The following is an 18,931-nucleotide window of genomic DNA, read 5'->3' as shown; positions in this document are numbered from 1 at the left end:
TAGATCAGGGTTGAAAACATACACTAGTGCTGCAGCCAGTGATGCAAATGAGTCACCACGATGTATAGGGACTGTGATGAGCTAGACTCATCTCAAAGAAATGATCCTTGGTTTCAGATGACTGTTCATAGAGAGATGCAGAATCTATATTACCAGCTCTCCAATATTTTAAGACAAGTCAGAAGTCCAAATAGTCATGTGCCACCTGCTGATATAAAAATGTGGGCAATTAAATTACACACACACAAGTTGTGTGTGTGTGTGTGTGTGTGTGTGTGTGTGTGTGTGTGTGTAATTTAATTGCCCACATTCTTGGTCAATTCCAAGAGAGGAAGAGAGAGCGAGAGAACAGGTGAGATAGAACATACCTGCCATCTGAAGTTGGTCCGTGGGCTACTGTTTGCTCTAGACCATAACAATATTCAAAATTCTCCTAAATATGTAGGAAACATACTTCAGTGTTCTGCTCTCTCTGTACAGAGTAACTTTCTCATCCTCCCGGCCCCTTCATGGATCACAGGCTTGTGTAACTTGGTGAAGCTATGAGACATGCTGTGCGGGGCCACCCAAGACAGACGGGTCATAGTGAAGAGTTCTGACAAAATGTGGTCCCCCGGAGGAGGACATGGCAAGCCCTTCCAGTATTCTTGTTGCAAGAACCTCATGAACAGTATGAATAGGCAAAAAGATATGACACTGGAATATGAGCTTCCTAGGTCAAAGGTGTCCAGTATGCCACTGGGGAAGAGTGGAGGGCAATTACTAATTGCTCCAGAAGGAATGCAGCGACGGGGCCAAAGTGGAAACAACACTCAGTTGTGGATGTGTCTGGTGGTAAAAGTAAAGTCTGATGCTGTAAATAACAATACTGTATAGGAACCTGGAATGTTAGGTCCATGAATCAAGGTAAATTGGATGTCAAGATGACAGGAGACAGCAAGACTGAACATCGACATCTTAGGAATCAGTGAAGTAAAATGGATGGGAATGGGCGAATTTAATTCAGATGATCATTATGTCTACTACTGTGGGCAAGAAACCCTTAGAAGAAAGGAAGTACGTAATCCTCATAGTCAATAGAAGAGTTCAAAATGCAGTACTTGGGTGCAACCTCAAAAATGACAGAATGATGTCTGTTCGTTTTCAAGGCAAACCATTCAGTATCACGGTAATCCAAGTCTATGCCCCAAGCACTGATACCAAAGAAGTTGAGGTCGACGGGTTCTATGAAAACCTACAAGAACTTCTAGAACTAACACCAGAAAAGATGTCCTTTTTATCATAAGGAATTGGAATGTAAAAGTAGGAATTCAAGAGATACTGGGAATAACAGGCAAGTTTGGTCTCAGAGTGGCTTCCCTGGTTGCTCAGATGGTAAAGAATCTGCCCTTAATGCAGGAGTCCTGGGTGGGCCTTGAGAAGGGAATGGCTGCCCACTCGTTTTCTTGCCTGTAGAATTCCATGGACAGAGGAGCCTGGTGGGCGTTATAAGGGTCCATGGGGTCATAAAGAGTTGGACACAACTGAGCTACTAATACTTTCACTTTCAGTTGGCCTTGGAGTACAAAATGAAGCAGGGTAAAGGCTAACAGAGTTTTGTCAAGAGAACATGCTGGTCATAGCAAACACCCTTTTCCAACAACACAAGAGATGACTTTACACATGCACATCACTGGATGGTCAATACCAAAATCAGATTGATGATTATTTGCAGCCAAAGATGAAGAAACTCTATTCAGTCAGCAAAAACAAAACCAGGAGCTGACTGTGGCTCAGATCATGAGCTCCCTATTGCAAAATTCAGACCTGAATTGAAGAAAGTAGGAAACACCACTAGGTCATTCGGGTATGAGCTAAATCAAATCCCTTATGATTATAAAGTGGAGGTGACAAATAGATTCAAGGGATTAGATCTAACAGAGTGCCTGAAGAACTATGAACAGAGGTTCGTAACATGTACTTCAGGCACTGACCAAAACTATCCCAAAGAAAAAGAAATGCAGGTTGTCTGGGGAGGCTTTATAAATGACTGAAGAAAGAAGAGACATGAAAAAGCAAGGGACAAAGGGACAGATAAACTCAACTGAATGCAAAGTTACAGAGAATAGCAGGGAGAGATAAGAAGGTATTCTTAAATGAACAATGCAAAGAAATAGAGCAGAACAATAGAATGGGAAAGACTAGAGATCTCTTCAAGAAAATTAGAGCTATCAAACCAACTTTCCATGCAAGGATGGGCATGATGAAGGACAGAAACAGTAAAGACCTAACAGAAGCAGAAGAGATGAAGACGTGGCAAGAATACACAGAAGAACTATACAAAAAAGGTCTTAATGACTGGGATAACCACGATGATGTGGTCACTCACCGAGAGCTGAACTTCTCGGAGTGTGAAGTCAAGTGAACCTTAGAAAGCATTACTACAAACAAAGCTAGTGGAGGTGATGGAATTCCAGCTGTGCTATTTCAAATCCTAAAGATGATGCTGTGAAAGTGTTGGATTCAAGATGTCAGCAAATTTGGGAAATTCAACAGTGGCCGCAGGACTGGAAAAAGATCAGTTTTCATTCCAACGCCAAAGAATGTTCAAAGTACTGTACAATTGGGCTCATTTAACATGATAGCAAGGTTATGCTCGAAATCATTCAAGCTAGGCTTCAGCAGTCTGTGAACGGAGAAGTCCAGATGTACACACTGGATTTAGAAAAGGTAGAGGAACCAAAGATCAAATTGCCAACATTTACTGGATTATAAAGAAAGCAACAGAATTCCAGGAAAACATCTATTTTGGCTTCATTGACTACACCAAAACCTTTGACTGTGTGGATCACAATAAACTGTGGAAAATTCTTCAACAGATGGGAATACCAGACCACCTCACCTGTCTCCTGAGAAACTTGAATGCAGGTCAAAAAGCAACAGTTAGAATCAGACAGGGAAGACCGGTTCAAAATTGAGAAAGGGGTACAACAAGCCTGCATATTGTCACTCTACTTATTTAACTTCTATGCAGAGCACATCATGTGAAACGCCAGGCTGGAGGAATCATAAGTTGGAATCAAGATTGCCAGGAGAAATATCAATAACCTCAGATATGCAGATACTACCATTCTAATGGTAGGAAGTGAAGAGGAACTAAAGAACCTCTTGCTGAGGGTAAAAGAGGAAAGTGAAAAAGTTGGCTTAAAACTCAACACGATTAAAAGTAAGATCATGGCATCCGGTCCCATCAAGTCATGGCAAGTAGAAGGAGGAAAAGTGGAAACAGTGGCAGATTTTACTTTCTTGGGCTCCAAAATCACTATGGATGGTGACTGCAGCCATGAAATGAAAAGACACTTGATCCTTGGGAGGAAAGCTATGAAACCTAGACAGCATATTAAAAAGCAGAGACATTACTTTGCCAACAAAGGTCCATATAGTCAAAGTTGTGGTTTTTCCAGTAGTCATGAATGGATGTGAGAGTTGGAGCATAAGGAAGACTGAGCGCTGAAGAATTGATGCTTTCAGACTGTGATGCTTGAGAAGACTCTTGAGAGTCCACTGGACAGCAAGAAGATCAAGCCAGTCAATTCTAAAGGAAATCAACCCTGAATATTCATTGGAAGGACTGAAACTGAAGCTCCAGTACTTTGGCCACCTGATGTGAAGAGCCTACTCACTGGAAAAGACTCTGATGCTGGGAAAGACAGAAAGCAAAAGGAGAAGGAGGTGGCAGAAGATGAGATGGTTAGATAGCTTCACCGACTGAATGGACAGGAGATAGTGAAGGACAGAGGAGTCTGGGGTGCTTTAGTCCCTGGGGTGGCAAAGATTCGGACGTGACTTAGTGACAGAACAACAGCAAGGACAAATATACACACACAGAATCTTCATATTTATGCCTTCAGCATCTAGTTGGTGCTTGACATGTACTAGGTCCTTTGAAAGTCTACAGTGTAGAAGTTTGCAGATCTTTGGTCCTGAGCGACTGGTCTGAACTGAACTGAGGCAGTTTTCAGAGGTTGGCGCGCAATACCGCCAATGACTTCTTCTGGCCACTAGAGGGCAGACTGATTTCACAGCTGTCCAGCCCCCGGCCCAGCCGTCAAGGGCCCCCCAAACACTCCCCAATATATACCTCCACTTGTCATTTCCAACACTGTCTGCCACCGTCCCGACAAATCTCACTTTAATAATCCTCTTTAAGACAAAGCAAACGCACACGCCGGCAGCGGCCCTGAGGTCACACCTCTTCGCTTCAGCGGCCACCCACCAGCTCTCCCTCCCGTTCCTACGGCCTTTTGGGAACTAGAGTTAACTCCGCCCTCCACCTGGTCCTTTTTCTCCGCTAATCCGCTCTGTCTGGAAGCTGGGGGGTGGGTGACAACCTAGATAGAGTGGTCACGGGACCCTGGATTCAACTACTTTAACTTCTTTTCCAGAAACCGTCACCCTCCTGCCCCACAACCTGACACACAACCGAACACTCACACCTTTTCCGGCTAAGATCCCAAACCTGCACCTCTTTCTTCCCGCGGCGGAGTCAGGTAGGAGGAGAGGGACAAGGTGGGGCGCAAGAGGCACGCTGTTACTTCCACACATCTCTGTTCTTCCCATCCCCGTGGGGAAGCCCCTTCTGCGGGTACCGCTTCTCGGAGGAGAAACACATTTGGCCCGCCGAGAAGCGAGAAGAGCATCTAGAGGAAACCGCGCGAGTTGAGAGGCTCGGGAAGAGTCCGCGACTTCGGGGCGGGGAGGAAGGAGTTAAAGATCCAGGCTCGGTTCTACGGTCTCGGAGTCTGGGAGGGGAAGCGGCCGGGAGGGAGGGTTCGGAGCTTGGCTTGGGTCCTCCCCAGTTCCCCCCAGACTGTCGGAGTCTTGGGCCGGCCGGACGCCCCTTCTGGCACACTCCCTGGGCCAAGCGCTCAGGCACATACAAACACTCACACTCCCCTTTAACTCCCTGGCGCCCTCTCTCCCATCCTTCCCCTCCGAGCGCTCGCTCGTGCTCTCTTTTTCTCTCTCCTAACAGACGCACACACACACACGCACGCACACACACACACACCCTGTGGTTCACACTCGGGTCCTCTCGGCCCCCGCGCTCTCCTCGCACCCACCTGCTCCGCAGAGCCCTGGGCACACCCCTAGGTCGCGCGCCCCTGGCGCTCCCGGCGCGGACGGTCGCAGCTAGAGGGGGCAGCGTGCTCCGGGTGAGCGCCCCCGCTCCGCCCCTCTTCCCTCCCACAGGGGCGCTCCCGGTGCCCAGTACCGGCCGCTGAGCCGGAGTGGACGCTTGAGGCCATGGTGGGAGCGCTCGCCCACCACGGTGCCCGCTGAGGCCATGCCGCGCCCCGGGCGCCCCTCCGGCGCCCGCCTGCGCCTGCTTCTGCTCCTGCCGCCGTTGCTACTGCTCCCGGGCAGCTACGCTGGCAACCTGACGGTGGCCGTGGTGCTGCCTCTGACCAACACCTCGTACCCGTGGTCTTGGGCGCGCGTGGGACCGGCGGTGGAGCTGGCCCTGGCCCGGGTGAAGGCGCAGCCGGACCTGCTGCCGGGTTGGACAGTCCGCACGGTGCTGGGCAGCAGCGAGAGCGCGCTGGGCGTCTGCTCCGACACCGCCGCGCCCCTGGCCGCCGTGGACCTCAAGTGGGAGCACAGCCCCGCGGTGTTCCTGGGCCCCGGCTGCGTGTACGCCGCCGCCCCCGTGGGCCGCTTCACCGCGCACTGGCGGGTGCCGCTGCTGACCGCCGGCGCCCCCGCCGTGGGCTTCGGAGCCAAGGACGAGTACGCGCTGACCACCCGCGCGGGACCCAGCCACGCCAAGCTGGGCGACTTCGTGGCGGCGCTGCACCGACGGCTGGGCTGGGAGCGCCAGGCGCTCGTGCTCTACGCCTACCAGCCAGGGAACGACCAGCCCTGCTTCTTCGTGGTGGAGGGTCTGTACATGCGGGTTCGCGACCGCCTCAACATCACGGTGGACCACCTGGAATTCGCCGAGGGAGACCGCGACCACTACGCCATGCTGCTGCGCACCGTGCGGCGTAAAGGCCGAGGTAGAGGCAGGGCACACCCGTCTGGCCGCTCGGCCTCCGGGCCTTCCCCGGGACTTGACCTCTCTCCTGGCTGCACTAAACGTCTCCTCCTCTGGGCCCTTCACTCCTGCCTCGGCCTCCTCCGCCCCGTCCACCTCTGAGTTTCTATTTCCCTGTCTTTCTCCATGGCCCCCTCTCTTCCTAGGCTCGCCTCGATTCTCACCTCCCCACTCGATTCTCACCTCCCCACTCCCTCCTTCCCACCGATTCCTCCGGAGTTAATTTAACAGAGGTAAAAAAGCCTCCAGCTAACACCCTGACACCTAGTAGGGCCCCGGCTTAGTTCCCAGCCCTCTTTTCCTCCCCCATTTCCCATCTTTTTCCAGCAGCCGCCTTCCCTGCTCCAGCTTCCCTTCCCGGAGCTCCAGTCCCCTCTCCAGCTGGCCCTCCCCTGCTCTCCCTGCGCCACCCTCACCTTCCCCACCTTCAGCTCCACTATTCCTGCTCTCCCTATCTGGCCTCCTTCTCCCTCCCCCTCCCACCGCCTTCTCTGTTGTCTTTCTCCTGCTTCGCCTAGACTGAGCCGGGAGTTCCACTTGACCACCGCAGGGTCTCTGAACTTCCTCCCCTGGGTGCCCCCGCTTCAGTTTCTCCTCCATTCCCTGACACCCTGGCTTCCCTGGTTTCTCTCTCTCCCCCAGTTATCTACATCTGCAGCTCGCCGGATACCTTCAGAGCCCTCATGCTTCTGGCCCTGGAAGCTGGTCTGAGTGGGGACAACTATGTTTTCTTCCACCTGGACCTCTTTGGGCAAAGCCTGCAAGGTGCACACGGCCTTGCTCCCCGCAGGCCCTGGGAGAGAGGAGATGGGCAGGATGTCAGTGCCCACCAGGCCTTTCAGGTGAGGGTCCAGCTTGGAAGCCCAGGCTGTGGGGCTCTGGGTTGCTGGCACATCGTTTCTGGGTCCTGGGTGCCTCGGTGTCTGAAAGGATTCCAGAAAAGAAGTTATTGATGCTCGTAGGGAGTTAGGTGACAGAAGGACAGGGGGCTGAGGCCACGGATACATAGAAGGTCAGAAGATGGCAGAACTAGGAGGCTAAAAATATGAGAGAATGCCCTTGAGGCGGGATAATGTTCACATCCCGTCAACCATCAGGACTTAGAAATGCCATCCCAGTTCATTCCCTGCTTTGATGCAGGCAGCACCTCATGCAGCACCTCATGTCCAATCTGACCTTGAGCTAAGCAGAGGTGCAACTCTGGGAGATGGGCACTCAGGATACAGGGAGGACCAGAGTCAGCATCCAACCAGCTCTCCCCTCTCCACTGACTCCTCCTCAGGCTGCCAAAATCATTACATATAAAGAGCCGAATAATCCTGAGTACTTGGAATTCCTACAGAAGCTAAAACGCTTGGCCCTTGAGCAGTTCAACTTCACCATGGAGGATGGCCTGGTAGGAGGTGGTCCTGGGTGATGTGGACCCCGAATCTCCACTCCACACCCCTCTGCTGCTCTCTACCCCACTTTCTCAGCCTCCCTCCTATTCCCGGTCTGCCCTTCTCTCCCTTCCCTTTGCTCCCCTATCTCTCCTGATGATGGAGGGCGGCACTGACAATTGTTCAACGTCTGAACCTCAAATCTTTATCAGTAAAATGAGGATGATACGTCCTGCCCCATGTGCCTAGCAGGTGTATACAGATGTGTCTTATAAGTAGTGAAATCTCTCTATACGTACATGAGTAGGGTTGTTTTCATCCATCCTCCTCCATTCCCTGCCCCACAGCACCCCACTCTGCACCCCTCATACTTCCCCCCACCAGCCCAGCTCTCTCTGCCCCTGCAGGTGAACACCATCCCAGCGTCCTTCCATGATGGGCTCCTGCTCTACATCCAGGCGGTGACGGAGACTCTAGCACACGGGGGAGCTGTCACCGATGGGGAGGGCATCACTCAGCGGATGTGGAACCGAACCTTCCAAGGTCAGGGACTGCAGGTGGCAGGAATGGGCTACCCTGGGGCGCCCCAGGCAGGAGGCAACAAGAAGCCTCTGGGCCTGCAGTGCAGGTAGTTACACACGCCAGTCTCTTCCTCTCCTCCAAGCTGCCTTTAGGCTTTCTTCCCCATCTCCCTAGTGTCATGACAAGTCTTCTTAAGTGCCCAACACCAGTCATTCCTGCTGATGACATGTCTGTCTCTTTTATTATGTGTGTGTGTGTGTGTGTGTGTGTTTGTGTGTGTGTGTGTGTGTGTATTTGGAGAGCAAGACAGACAAGATCAAAAGATGGAGATGAGGTCTGGAGTCCCTGAACTTTCACTCTCAAAACACAGCCATCATCCTCCATACCCCCAGGTGTGACAGGATACCTGAAAATGGACAGCAATGGAGACCGGGAGACTGACTTCTCCCTCTGGGATATGGATCCTAACACTGGCGCCTTCAGGGTAAGGTTGTGCCCCCAAGAAGGCAGTGCCAACTGGGAGTGACATCTCCCCTTCCCACCTCTGTGCATAAGAGCGAACCCTGGATAAAAGTGATCCAGCCAATCTGGAGGAACAACCAGAGTGATAGGGACTTGGGTGTTGTCCTTGGGGAGCCCATGTGTAAGTAGGGAACACAACCCTGCCCTCAGCAAGCCCCATGTCTCTGAAGGGAGGCAGGATCCCCTCCCAGCAGAGACAGGCTATACTCAGAAGGAGGAGTATATGGTTTAGGCCTGGGAATGTGGACTGAAAACACTGCCTTTTCCTATTTTCTGGGTGCTTCAATCCCGGATTACAAACTTCCTGAGTGTGGGACTGTGATCCTATACAGAATATAGAAGCACTTAAGTCATTGTCAAGTTTGTCCATTCTGATAACATGGGGCGTGGGTATGAGGCTCTCTGTATCCAGTCACGCCAGGGGCTCGGTGAACTGTTGACAGGGCAGACTCAGTCTCTGGCAGCGGAGGCGGGGTAGGTGGGGGGCAGGACTGCTTCCCTGGACAGGAGGCCTCACCAAGGGCCCTGGCCCGCCCACCACTCCTGCCCTCTCATAGGTTGTTCTGAACTTCAATGGGACTTCCCAAGAACTGGTGACCATGTCAGGGCGCAAACTGAACTGGCCCCTGGGGTATCCACCTCCTGATGTCCCCAAGTGCGGCTTCGACAATGAGGACCCAGCCTGCAACCAAGGTGACTGCCCCTTGCCTTCCTGGCCTGCATTCTGGAGACACTGCATGCTTCCTGTTCAGGAGGTCGAATAGGTGCTGCTCTCTGGCACTGAGGGTTTCCCACAGAGACTCCGCCTGCCGTTTTTGTTCCTTCGTCCACCATCTGAGTTCACTGATTAAATATTAAAAAGTGCTGGGACTTCCCTGGCAGTCCAGTGATTAGGACTCCATGTTTCCACTTTAGGCATGGGTTCAAATCTCAGAGAGGATCCTGCATGCCATGCAGGGCAGCCAAAAAAAAAAAATTATATATAAAAAAGTTCTTCTTTCTCCTGTCCAATGTCTATCTCACATCTCTCTTGCTGCAACTCGGTCCTCCTCTGTAGACCACTTCTCCACCCTGGAGGTGCTGGCTTTGGTGGGGAGCCTTTCCCTTCTCAGCATCCTGATCGTCTCCTTCTTCATATACAGGTGAGCCTGGGGATGAGGTTGGTGACTGAGGCTGGAAGGCCTGGAGAGCCAGTAGCAGAGGAGGTGGCAGGGGCCCGGAGTGGAGAGGGAGGGGTGAAGGGACAGCACAGCAAAGCCCAGGGATATGGGGGAGAAAAGAGACTAAAAAGCCCTCCAACGAAGAAGGAGGGGAAAGGGCTTCCCAGGTGGTGCTAGTGGTAAAGAACCCCCCTGCCAACGCAGGAGACTTAAGGAGGCACCAGAGATAGGAGTGGTCAAGGAGGATCTGGGAGATCCAAGAAGGAGCAGATCTGTTGGAGCATCATAGGATGTGGGTTCTGAGCTGAGGCTGGTCTATCCTCCCTTCCTGTTTGTACAGACCAGATGGGAAGCAATGTATTAGACCCATATTAGCTGACCAAGGATGATGGCTCGGCCATGTACCAGGGGCTGAACCCAGAGCAGAGGAGAGAGATAAGGAAGACTCACTCCTGCCTTCTGGTGGGAGGCTGACAGGTGCAGAAAAAGTTGATGACAGAGGGAAGCAAGGAGGGAGAGAAGAAAATCAGGGCTGGTTGAGCATAAATTGTGTGCCAGGCACTTCCACACACATTTCTTTTCATTCTTATAACAATGCTTTGAAATAAACATCAAGATCCCCAGTTTCCACATGAGGACATTTAGATGTGAACATGAGCCCTCAGAGAAGTGAAATGACTACCTCAAGGTCCCCAGTGAGGCAGAATTTCACCCAGGCCTCCTGACTCCGAGCCGAGAGGCTGTAACTGCCCCACCCATCTCTCAGCTCCTGCAGAGATCCCAGGGCTCTGAGGAGGGGCTGCTGAGTACCCCCGCCCTGGGTCAGGAGCTCAGATGTGGGCTCAGGTGCAGGTTTCGTGCCCCAGGAAGATGCAGCTGGAGAAGGAACTGGCCTCAGAGCTGTGGCGCGTGCGCTGGGAGGACCTGCAGCCCAGTAGCCTTGAGAGGCATCTCCGGAGTGCAGGCAGCCGGCTGACCCTGAGCGGGGTAAGAACTCCACTACTGGGAAGAAGGGGGCTGAGCCGGGTACGGGTATGGGGGTTAGCACCTGACAAGTTAAGGTAGAGAGCAAGATTCTCGTCCCAGCTCTGCCTTCACTTGCTATGTGACCTTGGGCAAGTCACATATCCTCTCTGAGACCATCTCAGATAATGATGATATCCACAGAGCCTCCCTCACAGGTCAGTGATAGCATATGTGAAAATACATTTTTTTTTAAAGTAAATAATGAGAACCTACTGGATAACACAGGGAACTTCTAGTCAATGCTCTGTGGTGACCTAAACGGGAAAGAAATCTGAAAAAGAAGGGATAGATGTGTATATACATTTGATTCACTTTGCGGTCCAACACAACACTGTAAAGCAACTACACTCCAATAAATCTTGTTTTTTAAAAAGTAAGTAAATGAGGAAAGGATTTCAGGATGAGCTGAAATTCCACACATTGAGCTGGATGACAGGATGAGGCCGGGTGACACAAAGATAAGGCAGAGTAGTGAAGAGCAGAGCCCAGACGGCCGGGATGGAGAACTAGGCCCGCTGGCTGACCACCCCTCCTGTGCTCCACCCCTTCAGAGAGGCTCCAATTATGGCTCCCTACTGACCACAGAGGGCCAGCTCCAAATCTTTGCCAGGACAGCATATTATAAGGTAGGTCTGCGTGAGGCCACTGGTCCTCCCGCTGCGACAGGCAGTCCTCTGATGGAGGGCTGCGGAGGGTCTCAGGGCAGTGGGGGGCTGTGGGAGCGCTGGGGTTCCCAGTGCCGGGCTCTCTCCTCACAGTGCCCACCTCCACTCCTTGCTCAGGGCAACCTCGTGGCTGTGAAACGCGTGAACCGGAAACGCATTGAGCTGACACGGGAAGTCCTGTTTGAGCTGAAGCATGTAATGTGCGGAGGGAGGGAGGGAGGCAGGCAGTGGCCTGGGGAAGAATCTGGGGATACGGGGAGGTTGGCCAACAGAAGCGGCCAACAGCGCATCCTAGGAAAGGGCGGGCACTAGAGCCGTGGGAGGGGCCCTTGACATTGTGAGTAGAATCACAGGTGGGAGAAGGGCTACTGGAGATTTCCTAGGGGCTCCGCTGGACGGGCTTAGGAGGCAGAGGGAATAGGGAGCGGATTCTGGGGACGGGTTCTGTCAAACAGGAGCGGGAATCACGGGAAGCTCTAGAATGTCTGGAGAGAATACATCGGGACTTAGGAAGAGTGAGGGGTCCCTGAGGGTAGTGGCGACTTGGTGCGGAGTGAGGTCTCTGCCAGGCTCTGATGCTGGCTCTCGCCTGCAGATGCGGGATGTACAAAATGAACACTTGACCAGGTTTGTGGGAGCCTGCACTGATCCCCCCAACATCTGTATCCTCACAGAGTACTGTCCCCGTGGGAGCCTGCAGGTGAGGGTAACAAGGGAGTGTCAGGACACCTGGGTCCAGCCCTGAGTCCGCCCTTGACTGACCATAAGCGCAAGCCTCTCCTTTTTTCTGATCTTTATTTTCCCCATCTGTAAAATGGAAGTGGGGGAGGGTGGTGGCTCCAGAGTAAATACAAAGCTTTGTTCTCTTCTGCCAGTTTATGTCAGCAGGACCCCTGCACTCCTCCTCCTGGGGGCGCATGCAGGGTCCAGAGCTGACTCTCACTGCCCTACAGGACATCCTGGAGAATGAGAGCATCACCCTGGACTGGATGTTCCGGTACTCGCTCACCAATGACATTGTCAAGGTAGGTTGGGTATAGCCCACTGGGTGTGGGGTGAGGGGCCAGGCAGGCCTCTTCTCTGGCCCTGGTTGGAGGTCCCACTCAGACCCCTGCCTCCCCAAACTTCCCAGGGTATGCTGTTCTTACACAATGGAGCCATTTGCTCCCATGGGAACCTCAAGTCATCCAACTGCGTGGTAGACGGGCGCTTTGTGCTCAAGATCACTGACTACGGGCTGGAGAGCTTCAGGGATCCAGAGCCAGAGCAAGGACACACCCTCTATGCCAGTGAGCCCCGCATGACTCTGACCCCTAACCCCTACGGTCAGCACAACCCGATGGGGAGACCGATGCCCTGGCCTGCAATGGGCTCAGGCCCACCTTTCCTGACTGCCAGCTCAATTCATCATCAGCAGAAAGCTGAGTCAGACGAAGTCGTTTCAAGCTGCTTCTAGCTCTAGCACCCCCTGTTTTGTCTCCAGATCAGCCCAGCCACTTCCTTGTTTCCCGTCACCCCTTAGCTTTGGGGCCCTTCACCCTGTGACTCCTGACCTCTGACCCACAGAAAAGTTGTGGACTGCCCCTGAGCTCCTGCGAATGGCCTCGCCCCCTGCCCGGGGCTCCCAGGCTGGTGATGTGTACAGCTTTGGGATCATCCTTCAGGAGATTGCCCTGAGGAGTGGTGCCTTCCACGTGGAAGGTTTGGACCTTAGTCCCAAAGGTGAGAGGACCACACTTTCCCCTAATGCCGCCACACTCCACTGACCCCACCTCGAGAGAGAGGGAACCCTGGAAACACTGCCCCCTTCTCCACCACTGTGGCCAGCGACCCCAGGCACCGCTGGCCCATGTCCCTGCGGGGCTTCCCCAGCCCTTGCTCTGGTCCTGGGCTTCCCCACCTCGTTACTCAACAGGCCCCAGGCTGAACCCATCCCTCATCCTCTCTCCCCACAACCACACAGAGATCATCGAGCGTGTGACTCGGGGCGAGCAGCCCCCCTTCCGGCCCTCCCTGGTCCTGCAGAGTCACCTGGAGGAACTGGGGCAGTTGATGCAGCGCTGCTGGGCTGAGGACCCACAGGAGCGGCCACCCTTCCAGCAGATCCGCCTGATGTTGCGAAAATTTAACAGGTCGCTGGCGTTAGTCCTGAGCCATCCCAGTCTCCTCCACCCACGGCAGCCACCGTGTATCCGACGCTTAAGTCTTATCCCTGTGGTGGGTGGCAGAGCCCATGCACAGCCCCCCAGACATAGCCTGCTCCAGCCCACCACAGCCCCGCAGCCCCCTCTGTGAATACTCTGGGACCCAGTTGTCCCCACAGCCACCCACTTTTCATACCAGTGTCCTCCCCGGCCCCTGCTCCAGTCTTCACTGGTAAGCAGAGTAAATGGCCTTGCACCTCCTCCCTTTGCCTCTCTGTCCTCCATGGGGGCTCCCACCCATCCTTTGCTCCCCTTTCCCAGTGTGCTCTATGGGGGCCGGTTCCTCCAGGCACACCCCTTAGCTAGTCTGTGCCCTCACTCTTCTCAGTTGATCCCTGTTCCTTTCTACCTCCTCTGTGTGCATGTGTGCTAAGTCACTTCAGTCGTGTCTGACTCTTTGAGATCCTATGGACTATATAGCCTGCCAGGCTCCTCCCTCCATGGGATTTCCCAGGCAAGAATACTGGAGTGGGTTGCCATGCCCTCCTCCAGGTGATCTTCCCGATCCAGGGATCGAACCCTCGTCTCCTGGGTCTCCTGCATTGGCAAGCGGGTTCTTTATCACTAGCACCACCTGGGAAGCCCTCTATCTCCTCCACCTCCTTCTAGCCTACTTGTGTTCAACAAAATGAGCAGAAGAGCCAATACATCTGAAGCTTCAGACTTGACCCTGGGGACTCAGGGAAGAGTTGGACTTTCTTCCTACCCTCTTCCCCTGCACTCCCATCCTGCTGTGTCCCCCAACCCTGACCATCTCCAGGGACTCTGCTGTATAAGCTAACTTAAGTATAAGCTAACTTAAGTCTGGGGAAGGTGAGAGCCTGGGGTGGGCACTGCAGCATTGGGCATGCTGCTCCCCTTTGACCACCACCCCCTCCGCCACCCCCCTCCCCAGGGAGAACAGCAGCAACATCCTGGACAACCTGCTGTCACGCATGGAGCAGTACGCCAACAACCTGGAGGAGCTGGTGGAGGAGCGGACCCAGGCCTACCTGGAGGAGAAGCGCAAGGCCGAGGCACTGCTCTACCAGATTCTCCCTCAGTGAGTGCCTGCACCTCGTGCCCCCGCCACCCCTGTCCTGGCCCCAGCTCATCTTCTGATCCTGTCCCTGTCCCTGGCCCTTCAGCTCAGTGGCTGAGCAGCTGAAGCGTGGGGAGACGGTCCAGGCTGAAGCCTTTGACAGCGTCACCATCTACTTCAGTGACATCGTGGGTTTCACAGCCCTATCAGCAGAGAGCACGCCCATGCAGGTAAGTCAGGCACAGCTACAGGGGTGAGAGCAGCCAGGTGTGCTTGGCTTCTCATCTCCATCCCACAGGTCTGCCTTCTGGGTCTGCATTTTCCACCTGAGCCCAGGTGGGGCCCCTTACTCCTCACCCCTTGTGGATGCTCTTTTCTTCCAGGTGGTGACCCTGCTCAACGACCTGTACACTTGTTTTGATGCTGTTATAGACAACTTTGATGTATACAAGGTGAGTAAAGATGGGAAGGGACAGACAGGCAGTTGTGGACAGGGTTACAGAAAAGTGAAGGGTAGAATGACACAGAGCCTTAAGAGAGAAGACTAGCCTGAAGAAGGAAATGGCAACCCACTCCAGTATTCTTGCCTGGAAGAGTCCATGGACAGAGGAGCTTGGTGGGCTGCAGTCCATGGGGTTCCATGACTAAGCATGCACGCATGAGGTGGGTGGAGGGAGATGGGTTGGTAGCAATAAACAGGTAGAACTAAAAAAACAAGGAGAGAGAAGACTAAGGGACATGGGCAAAGACAGTGTCACGAGGAGGTGTCACAAGGATACCAGGAACCGGCAGAAAAACCGGGCGGAGTATGGAGGATGAGCAAACACAATGGCTGGTAGGCGGTAGCCTAGGAGACAGTACCCTCTGGGTGACGGCTCACACTGGGAGGAGAAAGTTGGAGCCCTCAGGTCCGGCACTCTCTCACGACCCTCGTAGGTGGAGACCATTGGTGACGCCTACATGGTGGTGTCCGGGCTCCCGGTGCGGAACGGGCGGCTGCACGCCCGCGAGGTGGCCCGCATGGCCCTGGCGCTGCTGGACGCGGTGCGTTCCTTCCGCATCTGCCACCGGCCCCAGGAGCAGCTGCGCCTGCGCATCGGCATCCACACGGGTGAGGCCGCCGAAGACCAGAGACCAGCCCCAGCTCTCTCCAGCGCTACCTACACGCGCGCATACACCTTCACCTCCCCCCGCCACACCCACACCCCTGGGCTCCCACCGACCACAGACCCCACCTGCTGCCTCTCCTGGGGCACCCTACCCTAGCCTCACCCTCTGGCCCCACCTAGGTCACCCTCCATTCCTCCCACCTGCTTCTCTGAACTGATGGGCTTCCACTCCCTTCAGGACCCGTGTGTGCCGGCGTGGTGGGGCTGAAGATGCCCCGGTACTGTCTCTTTGGGGACACAGTCAACACTGCCTCAAGAATGGAGTCTAACGGGGAAGGTACTCTGGGTCCCCTGGGCGGGACAGGGCGGGCAGGGGGGTTGTAGTTGCCCGCCTGGCAGCGGATGCCTTCCACTCCCTGTTCTCTCTCTTCCCGAGTTGCCTTCTTATAAGGGTTCAACCTGGCCAGGTCACCTTGAGTCTAATCAGAGACGCAGGTCCCAGCTGCCCCCTCTTGCCAAATGACTGAGAAGTCTTTCCAGACCAACGTCTGGCAGTTTCCAGCAGGAATCTTGCCCTTAGGGCCCTCTTGAGTGTGGTCAGGAGGGCTTCAGAGCCGCCCACTTGGGTGTGAATCTCAGTTCTACAACTGATGTTTCATGTCAGTTTGCTACACCTCCCTGAACCCCTGTTTTCCTTATCTGGAAAATGATAATGGAACATCTACCTCAGAAAAGTTATTTGAGAAAGTCGTATAACATGACTAGCACGTAATTGTTCAGCTTGTCTGAGCTTCAGCTGTTTATCTTTAAAATGATGATGTCTTGGGTTATAAAAAAACAGCACAACCCCTGGAACACAATGGGTACCTATGCTTGCTCCCAGCTCTTCCCTTGGGCTTGCTTCCTGTTGATCTGCTTCCTGCTGTAGTCAACACAATTCAATTCAGTTACCATTTATTGAGCAACTACTGAATACCAGGCCCTGGAATACTAAGATGACCTAGACCACAGTTTGCTAGGGACTCAAGGAAGGGCTGCAGGGAACTGTAGTTAGGAAGCCTGGGCCTGACCTCAGCAGCCTGCACAGATCTCCTCTCCAAGGCCTGGGCTCCCTCAACCCTAAAATGAGGGTGTTAAGTTAAAAAACGTTGATAGTAACCGATTGTATAGTGCCTCCTAAGTGCCAGATTCTTTTAAAATACTTTATGAGTAACATTAAATTTAATCCACACAAGAAAGCTTTGAGATGGATCCTATCACTCCCAGCATTTTGTAGACAAGGAAAATGAGGCACAGAGAGTTAATATTACTTCCCCAGCCGAGCGAGAGCCAAGCTGGGATTCGTACTAGGCAGTGCAGTCTCCAGTGTCTGAGCCCTTGACCTCTACACTCTACATCTGTCTAGAGCCTGGTGACGCTCTGAAGTGCTGTCCAATGGAACTTTCTGCAGTAATAGAAATGTTCTATAAGCTGTGTTGTCCAATATGGTAGCCTCTGAGGCATTGTGTTTTATTTATTTATTGCATTTTAACTGTATTTCATTTTAATTACAATTTAAATAGCTACAAAAATAAATAAATAAATAAAAAATAGCTACATGTGACTAGTGGCTATCATGGTGGACAGCACAGCTCTGGAATTCTTAGGGTGAGGCCTATGTGGTCAGACACCACGTGGAGTGGGTGGGACTCTGAATTAGGAGGTTTTCAGGGCTAAAGGAAGGTGGGAGAGCATCTTTCTAGCCCTATGGCCCCCAATCTCCTGCTCCCAACTCTTGCATCTCTCGTCTCCCTTCTCCTCCTTTATCCTACCCAGCCCTGAAGATCCACTTATCTTCTGAAACCAAAGCTGTTCTGGAGGAGTTTGGTGGTTTCGAACTGGAGCTTCGAGGGGATGTAGAAATGAAGGTAGAAAGTCCCCGCCCTCATGACCCCTTGAGGTCCCTGCAGGGCTCACCTTCCCCCAGGCCCCTTCTCAAGCAACCATCCCCATTCCCATCATTTGGGAAAGTGAATGTATCACTCCCCACCCCCAATGTCCTCTTTTTCCCTCCAGGGCAAAGGCAAAGTTCGGACCTACTGGCTCCTGGGGGAGCGAGGGAGTAGCACCCGAGGCTGACCTGGCTCCCCTCCTGGCCTTCCACTCCCCCCTTCCCTGGGCCAGAGATGACAGAGAGATGCCAGCATCAGCCCGTCCACAGCAACCCCACATTGCCAAAGAAGTGGCTTGAACAACTCAGATGTGCTGACCCCAGTGGTGCCACCAGATACTACCTCTGAAAGAGGACTTGTATGGGGGAGAACTTGGAGCCCACAGGACTGGACCAGAACTCACAGTCATGCCCAGGGAACACACACACACACACACACACACACACATACACACACACACATAGGCACACACACTCACTCTTCACCCTACCCCAGGCCAGGCCAGGCTGGGATGTGGATTCCTGAATCCTCCTGCCCCTCCCTGTGCCCTACTCCCTCAACCTTGCTACACTGTGACTATTATTGGGGGGGCGGGAAGAGCCCCCTGAGTGAGAATAGAAGGAACTATAAATGAATCTAGGGGCTGGGGGGAGCCCACATCTGGGCCTGGCCCACATGGGCCACAAACACCCCGAATCCCCCATGACCCAACACAAGATATTCAGCACATAGGGGAGAAAGGGAAGTACAGAGGGCTGTGGGCTTCTATGCCTTGCTTCTCCTGTGAGTGGAGACCATTAAAATCTTTATTCCAGTGACAGTGTCTTTTCTCGAGTCAGGGTGGCCAGGAAACACAACCGTATTCTCTACCCTCAACTTTAAATAAGACGTTTCTCAAGCTGGCAGTTTAATATGTGAGAAAGTTCCCTTCAACTTTGAGGAACCAGTGTAACAGCCTATGAGTGACCCCAGCAGTGCTGACTCTGTTGGTCTCAGGATCTGTTTACACCCTTTAGAACTACTGAGGGCCCCAAAGAGCTTTTATGTGGGTTATATCTATCGATATATTCTGTATTAGAAATTAAAACAAGTCTTTATTAACTCATTTAAAATAACTTTAATAAACCCATCACATGTTAATTTTTTACTGCTTTATCAAAGACGTTCTTGAGAGAAACTGGCTTTTTTTTGTTTTGTTTTGTTTTTGAAGATTACAATGACTAGTTTGGTGCTACTGCCTTGATTTATGCTAAGACACCAGCCTTTTAACCCCATTGTTTTTGCACCATCAGTGCACATAACAACAGTCAATAAGG

The 18,931-nt window shown here is 52.9% G+C and overlaps 1 protein-coding gene across 1 annotated transcript; it reads left to right on the top strand.

Moving 5' to 3' along the window:
* The first annotated feature begins 4,330 nt into the window (after window positions 1–4,330).
* NPR1 (natriuretic peptide receptor 1) lies at window positions 4,331–18,930 on the top strand. The gene is made up of 22 exons (XM_065903822.1): window positions 4,331–6,038; window positions 6,719–6,918; window positions 7,359–7,472; window positions 7,863–7,998; window positions 8,370–8,461; window positions 9,057–9,192; window positions 9,557–9,641; window positions 10,526–10,646; window positions 11,237–11,311; window positions 11,468–11,545; window positions 11,946–12,050; window positions 12,304–12,375; window positions 12,483–12,639; window positions 12,917–13,072; window positions 13,314–13,482; window positions 14,450–14,596; window positions 14,682–14,805; window positions 14,959–15,027; window positions 15,512–15,686; window positions 15,923–16,021; window positions 17,500–17,591; window positions 17,740–18,930. Exons 1-22 carry the CDS (start codon window positions 5,327–5,329, stop codon window positions 17,800–17,802), a joined length of 3,177 nt encoding a protein of 1,058 aa, XP_065759894.1. The 5' UTR covers window positions 4,331–5,326; the 3' UTR covers window positions 17,803–18,930.
* Window position 18,931: the final 1 nt, after the last annotated feature.

The sequence above is a fragment of the Muntiacus reevesi genome, chromosome 1 (assembly GCF_963930625.1).
Source record: "Muntiacus reevesi chromosome 1, mMunRee1.1, whole genome shotgun sequence".
Classification (NCBI taxonomy): Eukaryota; Metazoa; Chordata; class Mammalia; order Artiodactyla; family Cervidae; genus Muntiacus; species Muntiacus reevesi.
The sequence above is the reverse complement of the archived record's forward strand: the minus strand, read 5'-3'. Positions and strand labels throughout refer to the sequence as shown.